Genomic DNA, 18,888 nt, shown 5'->3' on the forward strand with positions numbered 1-18,888 from the left:
ATGGGTGTTCCCCTCCCCATTCACTCCCCCATTACTGTCCCCCCAACAATCTCATACACTGGGGGTCCACGCTTGGCAGGACCAAGGGCTTCCCCTTCCACTGGTGTCCCTACTAGGCTATTGATTGCTACCTATGAATTTGGAGCCCAGGGTGAGTCCATGTGCAGTCTTTGGGTAGTGGCTTAGTCCCTGGAAGCCCTGGTTGGTTGGCATTGTTGTTCATATGTGGTCTCAAGCCCCTTCAGCACTTTCAGTCCTTTCTCTGATTCCTTCAATGGGAGTCCAATTCTCAGTTCAGTGGTTTGCTGCTGGTGTTCACCTCTGGATTTTACATATTCTAGCTGTGTCTCTCAGGAGAGACCTACATCCGGGTCCTGTCAGCCTGCACTTCTTAGCTTCATCCATCTTATCTAGTTTGGTAGCTGTATATGTATGGGCCACATGTGGGGCAGGCTCTGAATGGGCGTTCCTTCAGTCTCTGTTCTAAACTTTGCCTCCCTATCCCCTCCTAAGGATATTCTTGTTCCCCTTTTAAAGAAGGAGTGAAGCATCCGAACTTTGGTCATCCTTCTTGAGTTTCATGTGGTCTGTGCATCATGGGTAATTCAAGCATTTGGGCTAATAGCCACTCATCAATGAGTGCATAGCATGTGTGTTTCTCTGTGATTGGGTTACCTCACTCAGGATGATATTTTCTAGTTCCATCCATTTGCCTATGAATTTCATAAAGTCATTGTTTTTGAGAGCTGAGTAGTACCCCATTGTGTAGATGTACCACATTTTCTGTGTCCATTCCTCTGTTGAAGGGCATCTGGGTTCTTTCCAGCTTCTGGCTATATAAATAAGGCTATGAACATAGTGGAACACGTGTCTTTTTTATATGTTGGGGCATCTTTTGGGTATATGCCAAAGAGAGGTATAGCTGGGTCCTCAGGTAGTTCAATGTCCAATTTTCTGAGGAACCTCCAGACTGATTTCCAGAATGGTTGTACCAGTCTGCAATCCCACCAACAATGGAGGAGTGTTCCTCTTTCTCCACATCCTCGCCAGCATTTGCTGTCACCTGAGTTTTTGATCTTAGCCATTCTGACTGGTGAGGTGGAATCTCAGGGTTGTTTTGATTTGCATTTCCCTGATGAACATTTCTTTAGGTGTTTCTCAGCCATTCGGGATTCCTCAGCTGTGAATTCTTCGTTTAGCTCTGTACCCCATTTTTAATAGGGTTATTTATCTCTCTGAAGTCTAACTTCATGAGTTCTTTGTGTATTTTGGATATTAGCCCTTTATCAGATGTAGGATTGGTAAAAATCTTTTCAAAATCTGTTGGTTGCCATTTTGTCCTAACCACAGTGTCCTTTGCCTTACAGAAGCTTTGTAGCTTTATGAGATCCCATTTGTTGATTCTTTTTTTTTTTTTTTTTTTCTGGAGCTGGGGACCAACCAGGGCCTTTGCTTAGGCAAGCGCTCTAACCACTGAGCTAAATCCTCAACCCCCATTTGTTGATTCTTGATCTTAGAGCATAAGCCATTGGTATGTTCTGTTCAGGAAATGTTCTCCAGTGTCCATGTGTTCCAGATTCTTCCCCACTTTTTCTTCTATTAGTTTGAGTGTATCTGGTTTGATGTGGAGGTCCTTGATCCACTTGGACTTAAGCTTTGTACAGGGCAATAAGAATGGATTGATTTGCATTCTGCTACATGCTAATCTCCAGTTGAAACAGCACCGTTTGCTGAAAATGCTATCTTTTTTCCATTGGGTGATTTTGGCTCCTCTGTCAAAAATCAAGTGAGAATAGGTATGTGGGTTCATTTCTGGGTCTTCAATTCTATTCCACGGGTCTATTTGTCTGTCTCTGTACCAATACTATGCAGTTTTTATCACTATTGCTCTGTAATACTGCTTGAGTTCAGGCATAGTGATTCCCCCGGAAGTCCTTTTATTGTTAAGGATAATTTTAGCTATCCTGGATTTTTTGTTATTCCAGATGAATTTGCAAATTGTTCTGTCTAACTCTCTGAAGAATTGGATTGGAATTTTGATGGGGATTGCATTGAATCTGTAGATCATTTTTGGTAAAATGGCCAATTTTACTATATTAATCCTGCCAATCCATGAACATGGGAGATCTTTCCATCTTCTGAGATCTTCTTCAATTTCTTTCTTCAGAGGCTTGAAGCTCTTATCATACAGATCTTTCACTTGCTTGGTTAAAGTCACACTGAGGTATTTTGTATTATTTCAGACTATTATGAAGGGTGTCGTTTCCCTAATTTCTTTCTTGGTTTCTTTATATTTTGTGTGGAGGAAGGTTACTGATTTGTTTGAGTTAATTTTATACCCAGCCACTTTGCTGAAGGTGTTTATCAGCCTTTGCAGTACCTTGGTGGAACTTCTGGGGTCACTTAAGTATACTATCATATCATCTGCAAATAGTGATTCTTTTACTTCTTCCTTTCCAATTTGTATCCCTTTGACCTCCTTTTGTTGTCTGATTCCTCTGGCTAGCACTTCGAGAACTACATTGAATAAGTAGGGAGAGAGTGGGCAGCCTTGTCTAGTCCCTGACTTTAGTGGGATTGCTTCAAGTTTCTCTTAGTTTAATATTAGTTACTGGTTTGCTGTATATAGCCTTTACTATGTTTAAGTATGTGCCTTGAATTTTTGTTCTTTCCAGGACTTTTATCATGAAGGGGTGTTGAATTTTGTCAAATGCTTTCTCAGCATCTAATGAAATGATCATGTGGTTTTGTTCTTTCAGTTTGTTTATATAATGGATCACGTTGATGGTTTTCCGTATATTAAACCATCCCTGCATGCCTGGGATGAAGCCTACTTGATCATGATGGATGATCGTTTTGATGTGTTCTTGGATTCCGTTTGCAAGAATTTTTTGAGTATTTTTGCGTCAATATTCATAAGGGAAATTGGTCTGAAGTTCTCTTTCTTTGTTGGGTCTTTGTGTGGTTTAGGTATAAGAGTAATTGTGGTTTTATAGAAGGACTTTGGTAGCGCTCCGTCTGTTTCGATTTTGTGGAATAGTTTGGACAGTATTGGTATGAGGTCTTCTATGAAGTTCTGATAGAATTCTGCACTAAACTCATCTGGTTTGGGGCTCTTTTTGGTTGGGAGACTTTTAATGACTGCTTCTATTTCTTTAGGAGTTATGGATTTGTTTAAATGATTTATCTCTTCCTGATTAAACTTTGGTACCTGGTATTTGTCTAGAAAATTGTCCATTTCCTCCAGATTTTCAAGTTTTGTTGAATATAGGCTTTTCTAGTAGGATCTGATGATTTTTTGAATTTTCTCTGATTTTGTAGTTATGTCTCCCTTTTCATTTCTGATTTTGTGGATTTGGACACACTCTCTGTGTCCTCTGATTAGTCTGGCTAAGGGATTATCTATCTTGTTGATTTTCTCAAAGAATCAGCTTTCGGTTCTGTTGATTCTTTATATAGTCCTTTTCATTTCTACTTGGTTGATTTCAGCTCTGAGTTTATTTCCTGCCTTCTACTCCTCCTGGGTGTATTTGCTTCTATTTGTTCTAGAGCTTTTAGGTATGCTGTCAAGCTGCTGACATATGCTGTCTCCTGTTTCTTTTTGCAGGCACTCAGAGCTATGAGTTTTCCTCTTAGCACAGCTTCCATTGTGTCCCATAAGTTTGGGTATGTTGTGCCTTCATTTTCATTAAATTCTAAGAAGTCTTTAATTTCTTTCTTTATTTCTTCCTTGACCAGGTTATCATTGAGTAGAGCATTGTTCAACTTCCATGTATATGTGGGCGTTCTTCCCTTACTGTTATTGAAGACCAACTTTAGCCCGTGGTGGTCTGATAGGATGCATGGGATTATTTCTATATTTCTGTATCTGTTGAGGCCTGTTTTATGACCAATTATATGGTCAGTTTTGGTGAACATACCATGAGGTGGTGAGAAGAAGGTATATCCTTTTGTTTTAGGATAGAATGTTCTATAAATATCTGTTAAGTCCATTTGGTTCATAACTTCTGTTAGTCTGTCTATGTCTCTGTTTAATTTCTGTTTCCATGATCCATCCATTGATGAGAGTGGGATGTTGAAATCTCCTACTATTATTGTGTGAGGTGCAATGTGTGCTTTGAGCTTAGGAAGTTGTCTCCTGTACCAATGAGTTCAAGGCTATTCCCCACTTTCTGTTTTATTAGATTTAACATATCTGGTTGTATGTTGAGGTTTTTGATCCACTTGAACTTGAGTTTTGTGCCAAGTGACAGATATAGATTATGTGCATTCTACATGCAGACATCCTGTTGGAGCAGCACCATTTGTTGAACATGCTTTCTCTTTTTTAGTGTATGATTTTGGCTTCTTAGTCAAAAATCAAGTGTCCATAGGTGTGTGGATTTATTTCTGGGTCTTCGATTCTATTCCATTGGCCAACCTCTCCTGCTCCTCTACAAATACCATTCAGTGTTTTTATTACTATTGCTCTGTAGTACAGCTTGACGTCAAGGGTAGTGATTTGTCAGAAGTTCATTTATTGTTCAGGATTGTTTTAGCTATCCTGCATTGTTGTTTTTTGGGGTTGTTTGTTTATTTGTTTGGTTTTGCTTGTTTGTTTTTTCCATATGATGTCTACAATTGCTCTGTAAAGAATTTTGTTGGAATTTTGATGGGGACTGCATTAAATCTGTACATTGCTTTTGGCAAGATGGCCGATTTCACTATGTTAATCCTACCGATCCATGAGCATGGGAGATCTTGCCGTAGGTATTGGGAAGAGGACTAAGCTCAATGGTCCTGGTGTGACAGGCAGGAAACTGATGGGTATCCTTGGTCTGTATGGTTCCTGATCAGCAGGTCTGATGAAAGTGGGAAGTCTGTGCCCCGAAGATTGGTCTGGGGAGGGAATCTAATCTGTATAGTTAAGGACCTACTGGTCTGCTTTCATTTATTACCAGGTCTCCTTTATCAGTTCTGAGCAAACACACATATCCAGAGCAGAAATGTCTGGCAGAGACAAGAAGTCACTGGCTTCCTGCTTTGAACAACAGAAGAGAGTCTTAATGCAGTAAGAGTACAAACTGCTCAGAGAAACCGTATCTGAGGACCCCATCACTATGGGAGAATCTCAGTCCAAGCAGGAAAGTAACACAAAGGTGGCTCAGCATGGAAGCCAACAGGATGTGGACCCCACCTTCCTAACAAAGAGACCATTGGAGAAGGAGCGGTCAAACCCCCAAGTCGAGCAGTCTTTTCTAGGTAAGAACACCAAGAACCCCAACCCATCACTCTGTGACCCCTTCATCACCACTGAGCCCTACTGCCAAGGTTTCCATGGGCAAGCCAGCCTCCTGTCAGAAGAGTTCGCAGGCCCAGGAGAGGCTGGGATAGGAAGGCTTTCAGAAGCCTCTAACTGAACTCTAGAGAACACTCTGCTCTACAGAAGTACATTCTCAGCTTCCCAGGTGATGATCAAAAACCGCAGAAGGAGCACCCTGAAACTGTAGTAGGGAGAGTCAGGCTTGCAGAAGGACTCTGAGAAGGTCGGCATAGGGTCTTGAGGCCAGATCTTGAGAAGAATAATTAGTGACACCAATGTTACAAGCCAGACTTTGGAGCTGGGCAGAGGCAGACTCCAGCCCTCCTCAATGTATCTATCTGGGAAATGGGAAGATAAAAACTCTCTCCCTGCGCTGTGAGAGTAAAGTGATAATCCATGTCAAATATTAAACAGAATCCAACGGTCAATAAATGTTCAATAATTATAAGGGCAAACCCATACAATTTCTGCTGCTGTTGTGGTTTGCAACCCTGTGGGAAAGAAGCTCAGAGACACACATGAGGGAGCTGAGGCCCTGAGAGGAGTAGAGACTCACACAGAGGACTAGAGTAGAACCAGGAGAGGTGTTTAAACTTCATGGTCCCAGAGCAGGACCATTTCACAGCAGCACCTGTGAATGCCTCACTGTCCTCATGTGACTATGGAGAAGGGTATAAGGGTAAACATGAAGGAGCACAGCAGTTCTCCCTGCCTCCTACCCCTGTCTCTCTGACCAACACACAACCACTGTATTCTTCCCTTAGGGCAGCTCCAATCACTTCTTGGATGGTCCAGCACATCCAAAGATGTGCCCCTTAGCCAGCTCATCCATGAAATGGATCATGAGTCAAGGAGACACTCTCATCAATCAAAGAAGAAACTTGACAGGTCTGAACATATAAGCGAAGGTAAGCTAAACTGAAAGCTATCTATGGGACTTCGAGTGACACAAATGTGGCTCTTCAAATGTGCACCTCCACTTGTATGGGGACCTGGGACACTCAGTTACTTGTAAGGCCAGAGCAGCATGGTGGAGTGAGTGCTAAGAGTCACAGGCTAGAAATGATCCTCCAGGCTCTGCAGTGCTGACATTGCATTTGACAGGTGGGGAAACTGGAACCCATGTGGGAGAGCAGTAAGCCTAACCCAACTGGCACACAGAGTTCAGCTCAGAAACTGAGTGGGCATTGAAGATCCTGGGGGTCAGGGAGGTCCTGAAGCTCCAAGAAGGTCTGGTCTATTGAGATGGACCTGCTAAGAGGGTTTGCTCCTGCCTCAGCTTCAGTGAGTTCCTTTTACTGAGTTCCCATAATTCATTTGCACTTACACAGACCATGCCCTTGCCTCCTCCTCTTCTTGAGGATCAAAGTAGCCACCTCTCTCAGTGCACAAGGTCTGGAGAGAGGTTAACTTGTTCAAGCTCACAACACATAGAGACAGACATAGGGCTGGGATCTAGAACAATAAGTGCCTAAGGAGTGACTCCTCCTCCATCCGCTGCTGCTCTGTGAGGGTCCTGCCTACACCCAACCCTTATCTTTCCTTCAACATTCTTCCTACCCCACATTAAGCTGGAATAGCCTGAGTTCAAGAGCAATCTGAGGTACACAGTGAGATTCTATAAAAAAAATTTTTTTAACCAAGGAGGAGGGAGAGACTGTAGAAGTAGATGGAGAGGAGGGAGACAGTAATTGTGAAGTAAAGTAAATAAATAAATAAAAAAGAAAAAGTTATCACCCAGGAGTATTAGTGGCTTGTTATGTTATTGTGATGGAAGCAGTTTATACAGGGAAGGCTCACAGATCAAGAATGTTGTGTCTGGTTCTTCAGGTCTAGAATAACTTTTATTTATTCTTTGAAATCCATACCTTTATATGTGGGGTCACAATCATATCCACTCCCAGCTCCCCAATACTTCTTCTCAGCATGTGCCCTCCAACCTCCCCTCTTCTGTTTGAGAATTTCTTTGTTTGTCATGCATTGCTGTTCTGTAACCTCTCATATCAGTTAGTGCTGCCTGATAGAATATTGACCAATCTTGTTGGCTTACACTTGTGCACATCTTGCATAATCAATTGTATCTGTATCGAGTTCATGAGTACAACGGTCATGGAATGTTCAGAAAAGCACATCTCACCACACTCCTTCCCGTCCTCCCACTCTTTCATTCATTCTGCCAACTCACTTGAAGTGTTCCCAGAGCTCACTTAGATATCCCACTGAGGACCAAGCAGTCAACACACATTTAATCAGAATTTTGACTTAAGTCTCTATGTTAATTGCTGGCCAATTAAGGTTTATCCGGCAAAACTGAGAGAAGCACTAGTCTGTGAGTATAAACATATTCAGAAGGCAGTTTAACAATATGTCTGTTTAGCAAAACAACAGGTCCCCTAGGGCCCATGACCTCCTGCACCATGGGCATCAGGCCACTTTACAATATCAGACATGGATTCCCTCCCGTGGAATTTAAATCTCATCAGAAATTCCTCAACAGTAATGATAGAAGAGTTGGCTGCCCTATAACCTCCATGCCACTGTTGCTCCATTGAGCATGTCTTCCCTTGTACAGTATTTTAGCATTTCAGGCTATTACCAGGTAATAGCTTTGATAGGTTTTCTCCTCCAGTGTCCACATAGCAGCCCCCAGCAGTAGCCAGCATAAAAGAAATTGCATTTCTGTTTCAACTTGGTTTCTAAGTCCTGTAACAAATATATGTCGTGTCTTCTGTGAAAGGGCCAAACTCTAGTCCTGTTGGGCTACCCAGAGCAAAAGCAACAGGCTGTGTTGCTCTTGGAATCTCTGCTTCCTCCAGGACCAGTAACTCTTTAGAAGGTACTGCACACTTAGCACTGAGATTTGACTTTAGTAGCTCATGTCTTCTGAGGAAAACACCATACACCCATTGCTCAATAGCCTACATTTATTTAATTATATTTTTATTAACTTCAAAGTAGTACATTTCCATAAGGAACTTTCATACCTTGTTAGTTTTCCTTAACCCATTCCCATCCACTCCTCTCCTGTCACGCAATTCCTATCACTTACATTTAAATCCCATTTTCATATCATAAATGTTCTACTCCATCTACAACGCTCAACTCCTTTTACCCAACCCATATCTTGGGCTCGTTAGAGTTTCCTGTCCTCTAGAGACACTCCAAATAAGTTTTACATATTCCCACTTCTAAACAAAAAGCTACAGGCAATGAAGGGCCAGAGAAAGAGAGAGAGAGAGAGAGAGAGAGAGAGAGAGAGAGAGAGAGAGAGAGAATCAGTCTTCTCCAGAGATGAGTGCCTCATAAGTAATCCAATCCCAAGTGCTCAGCATTGCTCACATATACAAAACAGCAGCGCTTAATGGACTCAGCGCAATGTGTATGTTATGTATTATATATTTATGCTTGTGAAAATCATTAAAGAAAAAGGCTGTAAAGTCGAAACGGAAAGGAGGGACACAGGAGAAATTAAATAAGACTAGGGAAGAGCAGAGCTGCTGTAACTGTGTATATAGGTAGAAAATATTCAAAATTAAATATACTAATCAAAATATGTGAAGCTAGAATAAAAATATGACAGAGAACTTGTGGCATTTGTCTCTGTATGGGGTTGCCTCACTAAATAGAATGTTTCCCACTTCCATTCATCATGCTATGTGAGTTTTTATTGGCTCTCTCTCTCTCTCTCTCTCTCTGTGTGTGTGTGTGTGTGTGTGTGTGTGTGTGTGGTACATATGTAAGTATGTTTGCATGTGTGAGGGCCTATATGAGTGGGGAGCCACACCATGTATGAACCTGTGAGTGCACTAAATGGATGTTAGGAATCTTCCTCAGTTGCTCTCTTATTTATGGAGGCAGAACATACCATCATCTACACCTAAAACTCATAAAGCAGCAAGGCCGGTTAGCCATCTTACCCTAAGGAAGCCCCTGCCTCAGCTTTCTGGGCCTGAAAGTACAAGGGGACACAATACAAATATAGCATGTAAATGGAATCTTGCTGTGCAAATTCTAGTCCACATGCTTTTGCTACAAGCTCTTTTAGTGCTGAGCCATCTTGCTGCCCCAGATGCTTTTCAAGCATGATGGAACTGGAAAGGAAACATCTGTGTGTAAGTGATGACGGATACATTCCAGCTGGAAGGTCTTGGAGAAAGTACTCTGTGAAGAGCTTGGGCTGTCTCTCTTGGGACTTTGAGGAGACATGACCTGAGCCAGGCAGACCTTGGCCATAGACATGAGTGGCCTGCTGGCTACATTTAGGAAATATTAGAAGTCTTCCTACAGAAGACAATATGTGCAGATCTATAGATCCTGATTTCAGAGACAAGTTAGCCCCTGAAGCCTGGCCCTCAAAGGCTACTTGTGTGAACCAATACTACACCCACGGGGTGTCCTGCTGTCTGTCTTGTCCTGAGCTCCTTCAAAATAAAATGGTGAGATGAGATAGGTGTTTGGGTCCAACTGGAGAGATGGTTCTATAGATGTACTGCTTAGAGGAAAATGGTGTGGGGCAGAAGAGGTGAAGCTTGGCAAACTGCACAGTTTGACATTGACTGATTGATTGATTGATGGTTGATTGATTGATTGATTGTAGCATAAGATGATTTCAAATTCCCCATGTGGAAAAGCTGGCCCTGAGCTCCTGATTCTCCTGACTCTGTCTTCTGAGTGATGAACCACAGGACTACACCACCATGCTCAGTGATTTTTTTTAAACCTGCATATTAATTATAGTTCTAAAGGCTGGAAGTCTAAGATTGAAGGCTATGACTACCTCAGCCTCAAAAATGGAATATAAAGGCAAAGAGATGCTTGCAGAAAAAAGCAAGTTGCAGGTACCCCTTCCCACAACTACTTGACCATTCCTGGAAGACATCTTGGTTAGTTATTAAGGGGCCTGCTCCCATGACTCCAAATACTCACACTAGACCTGTATCCCTTACTTGTATGTTGGCAACTAAAATTCAGCATGAGTTTCAGAATGGACAAAAGACATTCAAACAGTAGCCACAAAGAAGGCTTGTTTTTACCAAAGATAAAGTGTAAAATACACCCAATATTGCCAGACCTGGGGACAGGGGACCAGGTCTATGTCATGAAACATTAACACTATGCCATTCCTAGACCTTCCTGTCACACGCACAATCTCAGGATTTGCAGAAGGGTGTTGTCAGGACTGCAATGGTGGGTCAGGAGCAGAAATCTACTCCACTGTCTGTAATCTCCCCAACTGCTCTATGACCTCCAAAGGGGAGAGACAACAGCCCCCAAATTATAGATGAGAAACCTGAGTTCAGTGAAGCTATTCAGTGGACCAATTCATAGACTGAATGAGGACAGAGTTATACCTGTGAATTCACCCTTTACTCTCAGTCTCAAGAGCAAGATTTGCACAGGGTAAAAAATTGATAAATATGTGAAGCATGAATCAATATCACATAGCATTATTAGTCACATGACAACTTGAAGTAGAATCTTCTATAATAAACTCACATTTCCTGCACTGCAATGTTCAGAATATACCAACACCCACAGCCTACACGCTGTACAGCATAGACAGATGCCTAAATACATCCAAATGAGAAAGGATCAAAAAAAGGAAGAAAGTAAGGAACGTAGGTGTGAAAGTAGGAGGGAAGGAAAGAGGAAAGAAGGAAAGAAAAGAAAGGGTTGAATGGACAATCCTGATATGAATATTTCTGCTTAATCTTTCTCTCTTTTATTCAGGGACCATTCCAGAAATATATGAGAAGCAAGAAGGGACTATTTCCCACACACAGTCCATGGAAGAAAAGTATTTGTTCCAAAATTTCACAAAGCTACTACTCCTACAAAAATGTTGCCCAGGAGGCTCAGAGAAATTGGTCAGGGAAAGCTGGCATCCATGTGTACCAGAAGAAGGAGGACATATGATTGAGATCCAAGACTTATTTGACCCAAACTTAGATCCTGAGAAAAGACCTCAATTAGTCATAATAGAGGGGGCTGCTGGGATTGGGAAGTCAACACTGGCCAGGCAGGTGAGGAGAGCCTGGGAAGAAGGCCAGCTCTACAGGGATCGCTTCCAGCATGTCTTCTTCTTCAGCTGCAGAGAGCTGGCCCAGTGCAAGCAGCTGAGTCTGGCTGAGCTCATAGTCCAAGGCCAGGAAGTGCCCACAGCTCCCATCAGTCAGATCCTGTCTCACCCTGAGAAGCTTCTCTTCATCCTGGATGGCATAGACGAGCCAGCATGGGTCTTGGAGGACCAGAATCCTGAGCTTTGTGTGCACTGGAGTCAAGCACAACCTGTGCACACACTCCTGGGGAGTTTGCTGGGGAAATCCATCCTTCCTGAGGCTTCCTTAATGCTCACAGCTCGGACACCAGCTCTACAGAAGCTCATTCCTTCCTTGGGGCAGCCACATCGAGTGGAAGTCCTGGGGTTCTCTGAGTTTGAACGGAAGGACTATTTCTACAAATACTTTGCAAAAGAAAGAAATACAATTATAGATTTTAATTTAATTAGATCTATCCCAGTGCTCCTGACCCTATGTGAGGTGCCCTGGGTGTGCTGGTTGCTCTGCACTTGCCTGGAAAAGCAGATGCAGCAGGGTGAAGTACTCTCACTGACCTCACAGACCACCACAGCCCTCTGCCTGAAATACCTTTCCCTGACAATCCAAGGTCAGCACCTGAGCACCCAGCTCAGGACCCTCTGCTCACTGGCTGCTGAGGGGATCTGCCAAAGAAGGACCCTGTTCAGTGAAAGTGACCTCTGTAAGCAAGGGTTAGCAGAGGATGCCATTGCCACTTTCCTGGAGATCGGTGTCCTTCATAGGCAGCCCAGCTCTCTGAGCTACAGCTTTGCCCACTTGTGTCTCCAGGAGTTCTTTGCAGCGATGTCCCACATCTTGGAGGATAGTGAGGAAGCACATGGGGATATGGGAAACGACAGAACTGTGGAAACACTGGTAGAACGGTATGGAAGACAAAACCTGTTTGAGGCACCCACTGTGCGCTTTCTACTTGGTCTTTTAAATACACGGGAAATGAGAGAAATGGAAAATATCTTTGCCTGCAAGTTTCCTTGGGAGACAAAGTTGAAGTTGCTACGGAGCATCGTAGGAGACCCGTTCTGTCAACCATGTCATCTGGGTTTGTTCCACTGTCTCTATGAAAACCAGGAAGAGGAGTTCCTGACAGAGACGATGCTTTGTTTTCCCTTAACAGCGTCAGGTCCAAATCACATGGAAGCCACGGTGCTCCAGACAAACGTGAAGCACCTGGTGATACAGACAGACATGGAGCTCATGGTGGTCACTTTCTGCATTACGTTCTCTCATGTGAGGAGTCTTCAGCTGAAGGGGAAAGGACAGCAGGAATATAAGCTAACAGCACCTGCGATGGTTCTGTGAGTATCTGGTCCACTCTCAGGATTCTCTGTGAATCCCTTGAGCCCACATGCTCTGAGCGCCAGCAGCACTCTTAGCTGGTTATAGGGTAGCAGGGTACAGGTCATCAGTAACATCTAACTGCTGAATTGAACCACATTTCTCTAGTTCCTTTAGTGTGCTTGATCATGGGATGGAGCTATGAACCTGTCTCTGCCTATGCCTCAGTGAGGACCACCCAGCTTCTCCGATTCAAATCATCTCCACCCTTCATGGGATTCCAATGGCTACAGTTACTGATCCTCCCTCTTAACATGCTTTCTCTCTGAGAAACAGCTCATTCCTGTAGGCACCATCCTCTATCCCCATGAAAGTAACCTTGTCCCTGAAGTCTTTCTCAATCACATACATACATACATACATACATACATACATACATACATACATACATACATACGAGACTTCCTTTGGTTTCACTGCCCAGATGGTATCTGTATGTGTCAACAAAGGCAGCCTGGCCCTGGTATTCACCTGAAAGGTTTCCTAACTTTTTTACAATCCCAGCAGTAAGGTACACTTCTTCCAGGGTTCGCTCCCACTGTCCAGTACAACTTATTTAGTATCACTATGTGTTTCTTTCCCTCTACATGATTCACTTCATAAATATTCATTAAGTACTTATTTTATACAAGCCCCTACCAATCAATCACAAGAGGAGAAATACAATTGCTGTCCAAGGACCACAAGACACTGGGAGAGAAGGCAGCCAATTACTCTAATTACGTAGGGAGTGGTGACTCTTGCAATGATCAGGTATCCGGGAAGAGAGGGTTTACTGAAGTAAAAAGATTCTCAGGGGTAGGAATGTTGTATTTAAGTCTTCTGTTTTTACTTGTTGAAACGTCGTTGCCTAATAATCTGAGCTGCTTGAGCGGAGAATCTTCTCTTTCTTCTATTCCTCCTTTTCATAGCATCCCAGATTTCCTTGCTGTTTTGTGTCAGAAACTTCTAGATGTAACATTTTCTTTGACTGGTGTATCGATCTCTTCTGTGGTGTCTTCTGCCCCTGAGATTCTCTCTTCCATCTCTTGTATTCTGTTGGTGATGTCTGCATCTGTAGCTTTTATTCGCTTAGCTAGGTTTTCCTCAGAATTCCTCCAGAATTACCTCAGTTTGTGTTTTCTTTATTGATTCTATTTCCGTTTTCAGGCCTTGAACAGTTTTATTCATTTTCTTCACCTGCTTGATTGCATTTTCTTGTATTTTTAAGAGGTTTATAATTTCTCTCTTCATAGGCCTCTATCATCTTCCTAAGATTGGATTAAAGGTCATGTTCTTGTGTTTCAACTGTGTTAGGGTATCCAGGACTTGCTGTAGTAGGATACATGGCTCTGTTGGTGACATATTTCCCTGGCTTTTGTTGACTGTGTTCTCAAACTGGCAATTAGCCCTCTGTGTTTTGTTATTAATAAAGGCTTAGGGGCTGATTTCTAAGTTTATCTTTACTGGGTGGGTGTTTTTGTATTATTTGTTCTTTGGTTTCTGTTTTCTCTCTGTCTTCTAGCCTGAGTGGTCTAGAGTTCTGGTGACTATCGTGGATTTGGGAATAGGGTGACACCCTAGGAGTTTTTGTGCCCTTTATGGCCTCTGGAGTTTTGTATATTAACCTTGCCTCTGGGGTACCTAGTACCAGTGTGGTCCTTGGTGTTATAATGGCCTATGGGAAAACAGGTAGAGTTGTGGGCCAGAAAAATAGTCTGGGAAGGAGTGCAGTTTAAGGGTGTTGGTTGTATTTTAAGGAGGCTTGGCAGGCTTAAAATGTGGTCTTAGCTGGTTATCTCTGGTGCCTGCAGGCATCTGGGAATGCAGTCGGAGTTGTGGGTCTGAAAATGGAGTGCAGATAACAGGGTGTTGAGTGTGCTTTAGGAGGATTTGGCTGACAGGGCGTTTGGGGGAATGGGGGAATGCTGGATTTTATCTGACTGGACCTAAGGCCTGCGGGTGTCTGGGAATGCAGGCAGAGTTGTGAACTAGAAAATGAAGCACCGGGACTGAATCAAGGCTTTGAAATCTAAAAGCCTGTCCCCAATGACATACTTTCTGCCACAAAGACCATACCTCCTAAGCCTCCCCTAAGAGCATCATGACTTGAACAAACCATTCAAATGTCTATGACTCTTAGTGACATTTCTCAAAACACCACATCTAGCAAGAACATGATCCTAGCTTTGACACACAGCAGAAAAGTAAAATTGTGTTATACCCTTTAATCTTTCCTCTCTGTACATTTCTATGGGAAAACTGAGTCACACATTTTCTGTTATCTTTTATTTGCATTTGTTTTCCTAATGAATCAAGGCTGCCTTCTCATGAAACTAAATATCTAGTACATTATTGTCATACTCAATAGCTTTATGAAAATACCAACACAGAACAACTTGGCCAATTGGATCATCTTCCTATTCATGGCCATTTTAGGTTGTTTCTAAGTATCTATTGTTATAAAAAGTCCTGAAGGGCTTGACACAGATGTTATTAGTAGAAGTCTTATATGGAGCTCTAGAAGAATTCTGAGGATGTACAAAGCCAGAGGCCAGATAAGGAAAGAAGAACCAGGAACACCAGCTTGCCCTTAGGACTCTGAGGACAACCCCATCAGAAAGAGAAAGACTTCAGCTGCTAGTAAGAAAATAAAGTTGAAAGAAAAAATCAGCCAGACAAGGCAGGGAGATAAGCAAGAGGCCATTGCACACAAGGGAAAGAGTTCCAAGGCAGAATTGGCCAACACCAAGGAGCAAGGGGAAAAAAACAACTCAAGAAATTAAGGCATCAAAGACAGCAGGGTGAGCAATTTCTCAGGGTGTGGCTCATAATGGCACCTGGTGCTTTTTAAATAATGCAGTCAGAATGCCCATGTTCATTTGGAGTAAATACCAAGAATGCATCAAAACTACAATCCTTTGTGGGCTGGGGGAGTGGGTCGGACAGTAAGAGCACTGGATGCTCATTCAGAAGATGTGACGCCATTCCCAGCACCCACACCAGATGGCTAACACCACCTTTAACTCAGTCCCAGATGACCCCAGGCCCAGCTTCTCGCCTCTGCTGGCACTGGCTCCTACATCCATATGGGGCACAGTCAAGCAGGCATTAAAAAAAAAATCACACACATAAAGTTTTTTAAAAAAAAAAAAAGATAAATCTTTTTTAAAAACATCATTCTTTGAAGTTTAGTATTTGGTTTCCCTAACATTTCTTCAGTATTGTAAAATTGGGGGAGAAGTGGAATCCTAATAATTTTTTCCAAAGTTGTCTACTTAAAATCTGGGGTTCTTTTTGACTTGTTGTAAGTTGCTTGCTTGCTTGCTTGTTTCTTTGTTTGTTTGTTTGCAATGCTGAGGATCCAGGCATGGAGCGTCCCATATTTGTACCTTAGTCTAGCCTAGAATTCACCATTCAAATGCCTAGGAAACTTTGTTGCTGGCATTAAAGAGTAAAAGAGTGCACTCTCTCTCTCTCTCTCTCTCTCTCTCTCTCTCTCTCTCTCTCTCTCTCTCTCTCTCTCTGTGTGTGTGTGTGTGTGTATGTGTGTGTGTATGTGTGTGTGTGAGTGTGTGTGTGTGTTTTGTGTGTGTGTGAGTGTGTGTGTGTGTGTGTGTGTGTGTGTGTGTGTGTGTGTGTGTGTGTCCCTCTCTCCCTTCCTACTGGTCTTCTATTCTTGGAAGGATACAGGGACCATGTGAATCAACACAGCTGTAGTGTAGAGTGTGTGTGATCATGGTCACCATGCCATCAAAGAGTCATTCCCAACCGCGTCTCCTCAGCTTTCTTCCTCTATGCCTTTCCAGCTTTCCTTCATGGCTCTAGAAATCTGTTCCAAAGGTAGGAAAGCAGGTGCACTCACATCAAAGAGAAGAACCTCATCTGAATTCCCAAGGTCCCACTTTGTGTCAGGCCATGAGCTGAGCACTATAGATTACAAAGAAAAGGTGTAAGCCATTTGTTCAAATCCTTCAGACACCTAGACTGAGTCAGAAACAGACCAAAATGAGCACACAGCATGATATCCTAAAGGACATCCTAAAGGTGAAGAACCACCCAGAGGAGAGGATCCAGAATTTGGAGCAAAGGAACATGGAGAAGGCTAGTGAATTCTGAAGATGGGATACGGGTGCCTGGGGTTCAGGCAGATAGAGGCCCCATCTGCTATGTGGGGCTGTACACAGACCATGTACACACAAGTCACACCACTCTGCTACCTCTCTCTCCCCTCAGGTACAGGTGGACACCAATCACTGAGGCCAGTTGGAAGGTTTTATTCTCCAATCTTAAATGCACCAGAAACCTGGAGGAGCTGGACCTAAGCGGAAATCCACTGAGCTACTCTGCAGTACGCAGTCTCTGTAAGGCCCTGAAACAGCCTGGCTGCCGACTAAAGACCTTGTGGTGAGTCCGGCCTGAGTTCTCCCCTGAAGCAGAGGTGGATGGGAGGAGACTAAAGGCAAAGGAGTCTAGGATGAGGCTTGGCATTAATCAAATATTCACTGAACTCCCATTACCATGCCTATAACACATGCCAGACTTAAGATAAACAAATGGGATTCTGTTCTTTGGGATCATGAGAGACTGCATTCATCAAGAAATCCAAATAGCTAATGACAGTCGGACTCCTGAGAGCTTCAGTGGAGCACACATCCTGAGGACATGGCTAAAACAGAAGTGAAGAACACAGGGGCAAGGGAAGCCTGAGGGGAGAAAGCTCCAGGTCCTCTGCCCTCTGCCCTGATAATCGGACTTCTACTCTGTTTCTATGGACTTAATCTTTATTAAGATCTCACTTAATGAATGAGATCGTGCCCTATTTTTCATCTAGTGAATTTCATGTCACATGACTCTTGAACTATAGCACAGAGAGGTCCTAGGACTACGGAGTTCTGCCATGGCCAATGGCAGCAAAGCATTGGTCCTGCGCTATATCTATCGCTCCTGCAGTTCAACTGTGGAGAACTTAGAATCATCTCCGTAGACAAAAAAGGCACACAGAGAGCTAAGCACTGACAGCTGGGAATGCCAAGGCTAACAAAGGGAGATCTGAGATAAGTTCTCAAAAGCAATGAGCCCTGGAGAAACTGATGGTGAGCATCTCCCATTCAGGCTTGTGGACTGTGGCCTCACATCCAGATGCTGCTCATTCCTGGCCTCAATGCTCAGTGCCCACTCAAGGTTGGCTGAACTAGACCTGCGACTGAATGACCTTGGTGACAACGGTGTGAGGCAGCTGTGTGAGGGGCTCAGGAATTCTGCCTGCAACCTCAGCATCCTGCGGTAAGCAAGCCCTGTGATACCATACTGGGCTTAAGGAGGGGAAGAGACATAGGTGAGTTCCCATAAGACAAAACATAGAAAAGAGGAGGCATAGATAACTCATAGCCTGGTTCCTGTGCCACTTATACCAGTGATTGGGCGAGTCACTGTCTTCACAAAACCTCAGTTTCCTCATGGATTAAATGGAATGTGATACCCACCTCATGGACAGGTAATGGATAATACAATGTACACATGAAATGGCATACAATATACATTTGTAAAAACACAAACAATACTAGGTAAGTAGCTGGACATGGTGGAATCACATGCATTAACATGGATATAGTAGACAGATGATAGATAGATAGATAGATAGATAGATAGATAGATAGATAGATAGATAGATAGATAGATAGGGATTCCCAGGTATGCTTCACTCCACAAAGTGCCTCAATCATTTATTCATTCATTAATTCATACATGCATGCATTCAAATTAGGTTCTCTGTGTGTCAAGCATTGGTGCAGTCCCTAGGAGAATAAACACAAACACACATGGCTCTGTCCTCTGTGTTATGTGGAAAGAGACAGACATTGATCATGCTCAGCCTGTGATTCTGTATTGACAAACTGCTGAATGCTGTTCACTCAACAATATCATGAGCATATAATTTTGTGAGAGGCATGATTTTACTGAATGGCCCAAGAGAGCTCTCTGAGGCATGAAGGAGAAATAGGCCTTGGTTCAGACAGCATGAGGCCAGCTGCCCAGGCAAAGGCAGAGTGGGAAAGGCTCTGGAACAGATAGTGAACCATAGAGAGTCACAGGTGTTAACTTCAGAAGCCTAAGATAGTTTCAGTACCTATTCCTCCTTTCCTAGAGTTCCACGCAAACTAAGAAAGCATC

The 18,888-nt window shown here is 43.1% G+C and overlaps 1 protein-coding gene across 1 annotated transcript; it reads left to right on the forward strand.

Annotated features, from left to right (window-relative positions):
* The first annotated feature begins 6,069 nt into the window (after positions 1–6,069).
* Positions 6,070–18,004, forward strand: LOC116910288 (NACHT, LRR and PYD domains-containing protein 1b allele 4-like). Its single transcript, XM_032914160.1, has 4 exons — positions 6,070–6,210; positions 11,033–12,695; positions 16,951–17,121; positions 17,830–18,004. The coding sequence occupies exons 1-4, from the start codon at positions 6,138–6,140 to the stop codon at positions 18,002–18,004; spliced, it is 2,082 nt and encodes a 693-aa protein (XP_032770051.1). The 5' UTR covers positions 6,070–6,137.
* Positions 18,005–18,888: the final 884 nt, after the last annotated feature.

The sequence above is a fragment of the Rattus rattus genome, chromosome 9, assembly GCF_011064425.1.
Source record: "Rattus rattus isolate New Zealand chromosome 9, Rrattus_CSIRO_v1, whole genome shotgun sequence".
Taxonomy (NCBI): Eukaryota; Metazoa; Chordata; class Mammalia; order Rodentia; family Muridae; genus Rattus; species Rattus rattus.

Excerpts from the sequence above, each read along its gene's own strand:
- LOC116910288 (XM_032914160.1), top strand. The coding sequence starts at position 6,138 with ATGGATCATGAGTCAAGGAGACACTCTCATCAATCAAAGAAGAAACTT. Across the intron at positions 6,211-11,032 it reads GTCTGAACATATAAGCGAAG|GGACCATTCCAGAAATATAT; the intron begins GTAAGCTAAACT and ends TCTTTTATTCAG. Across the intron at positions 12,696-16,950 it reads ACAGCACCTGCGATGGTTCT|GTACAGGTGGACACCAATCA; the intron begins GTGAGTATCTGG and ends CTCTCCCCTCAG.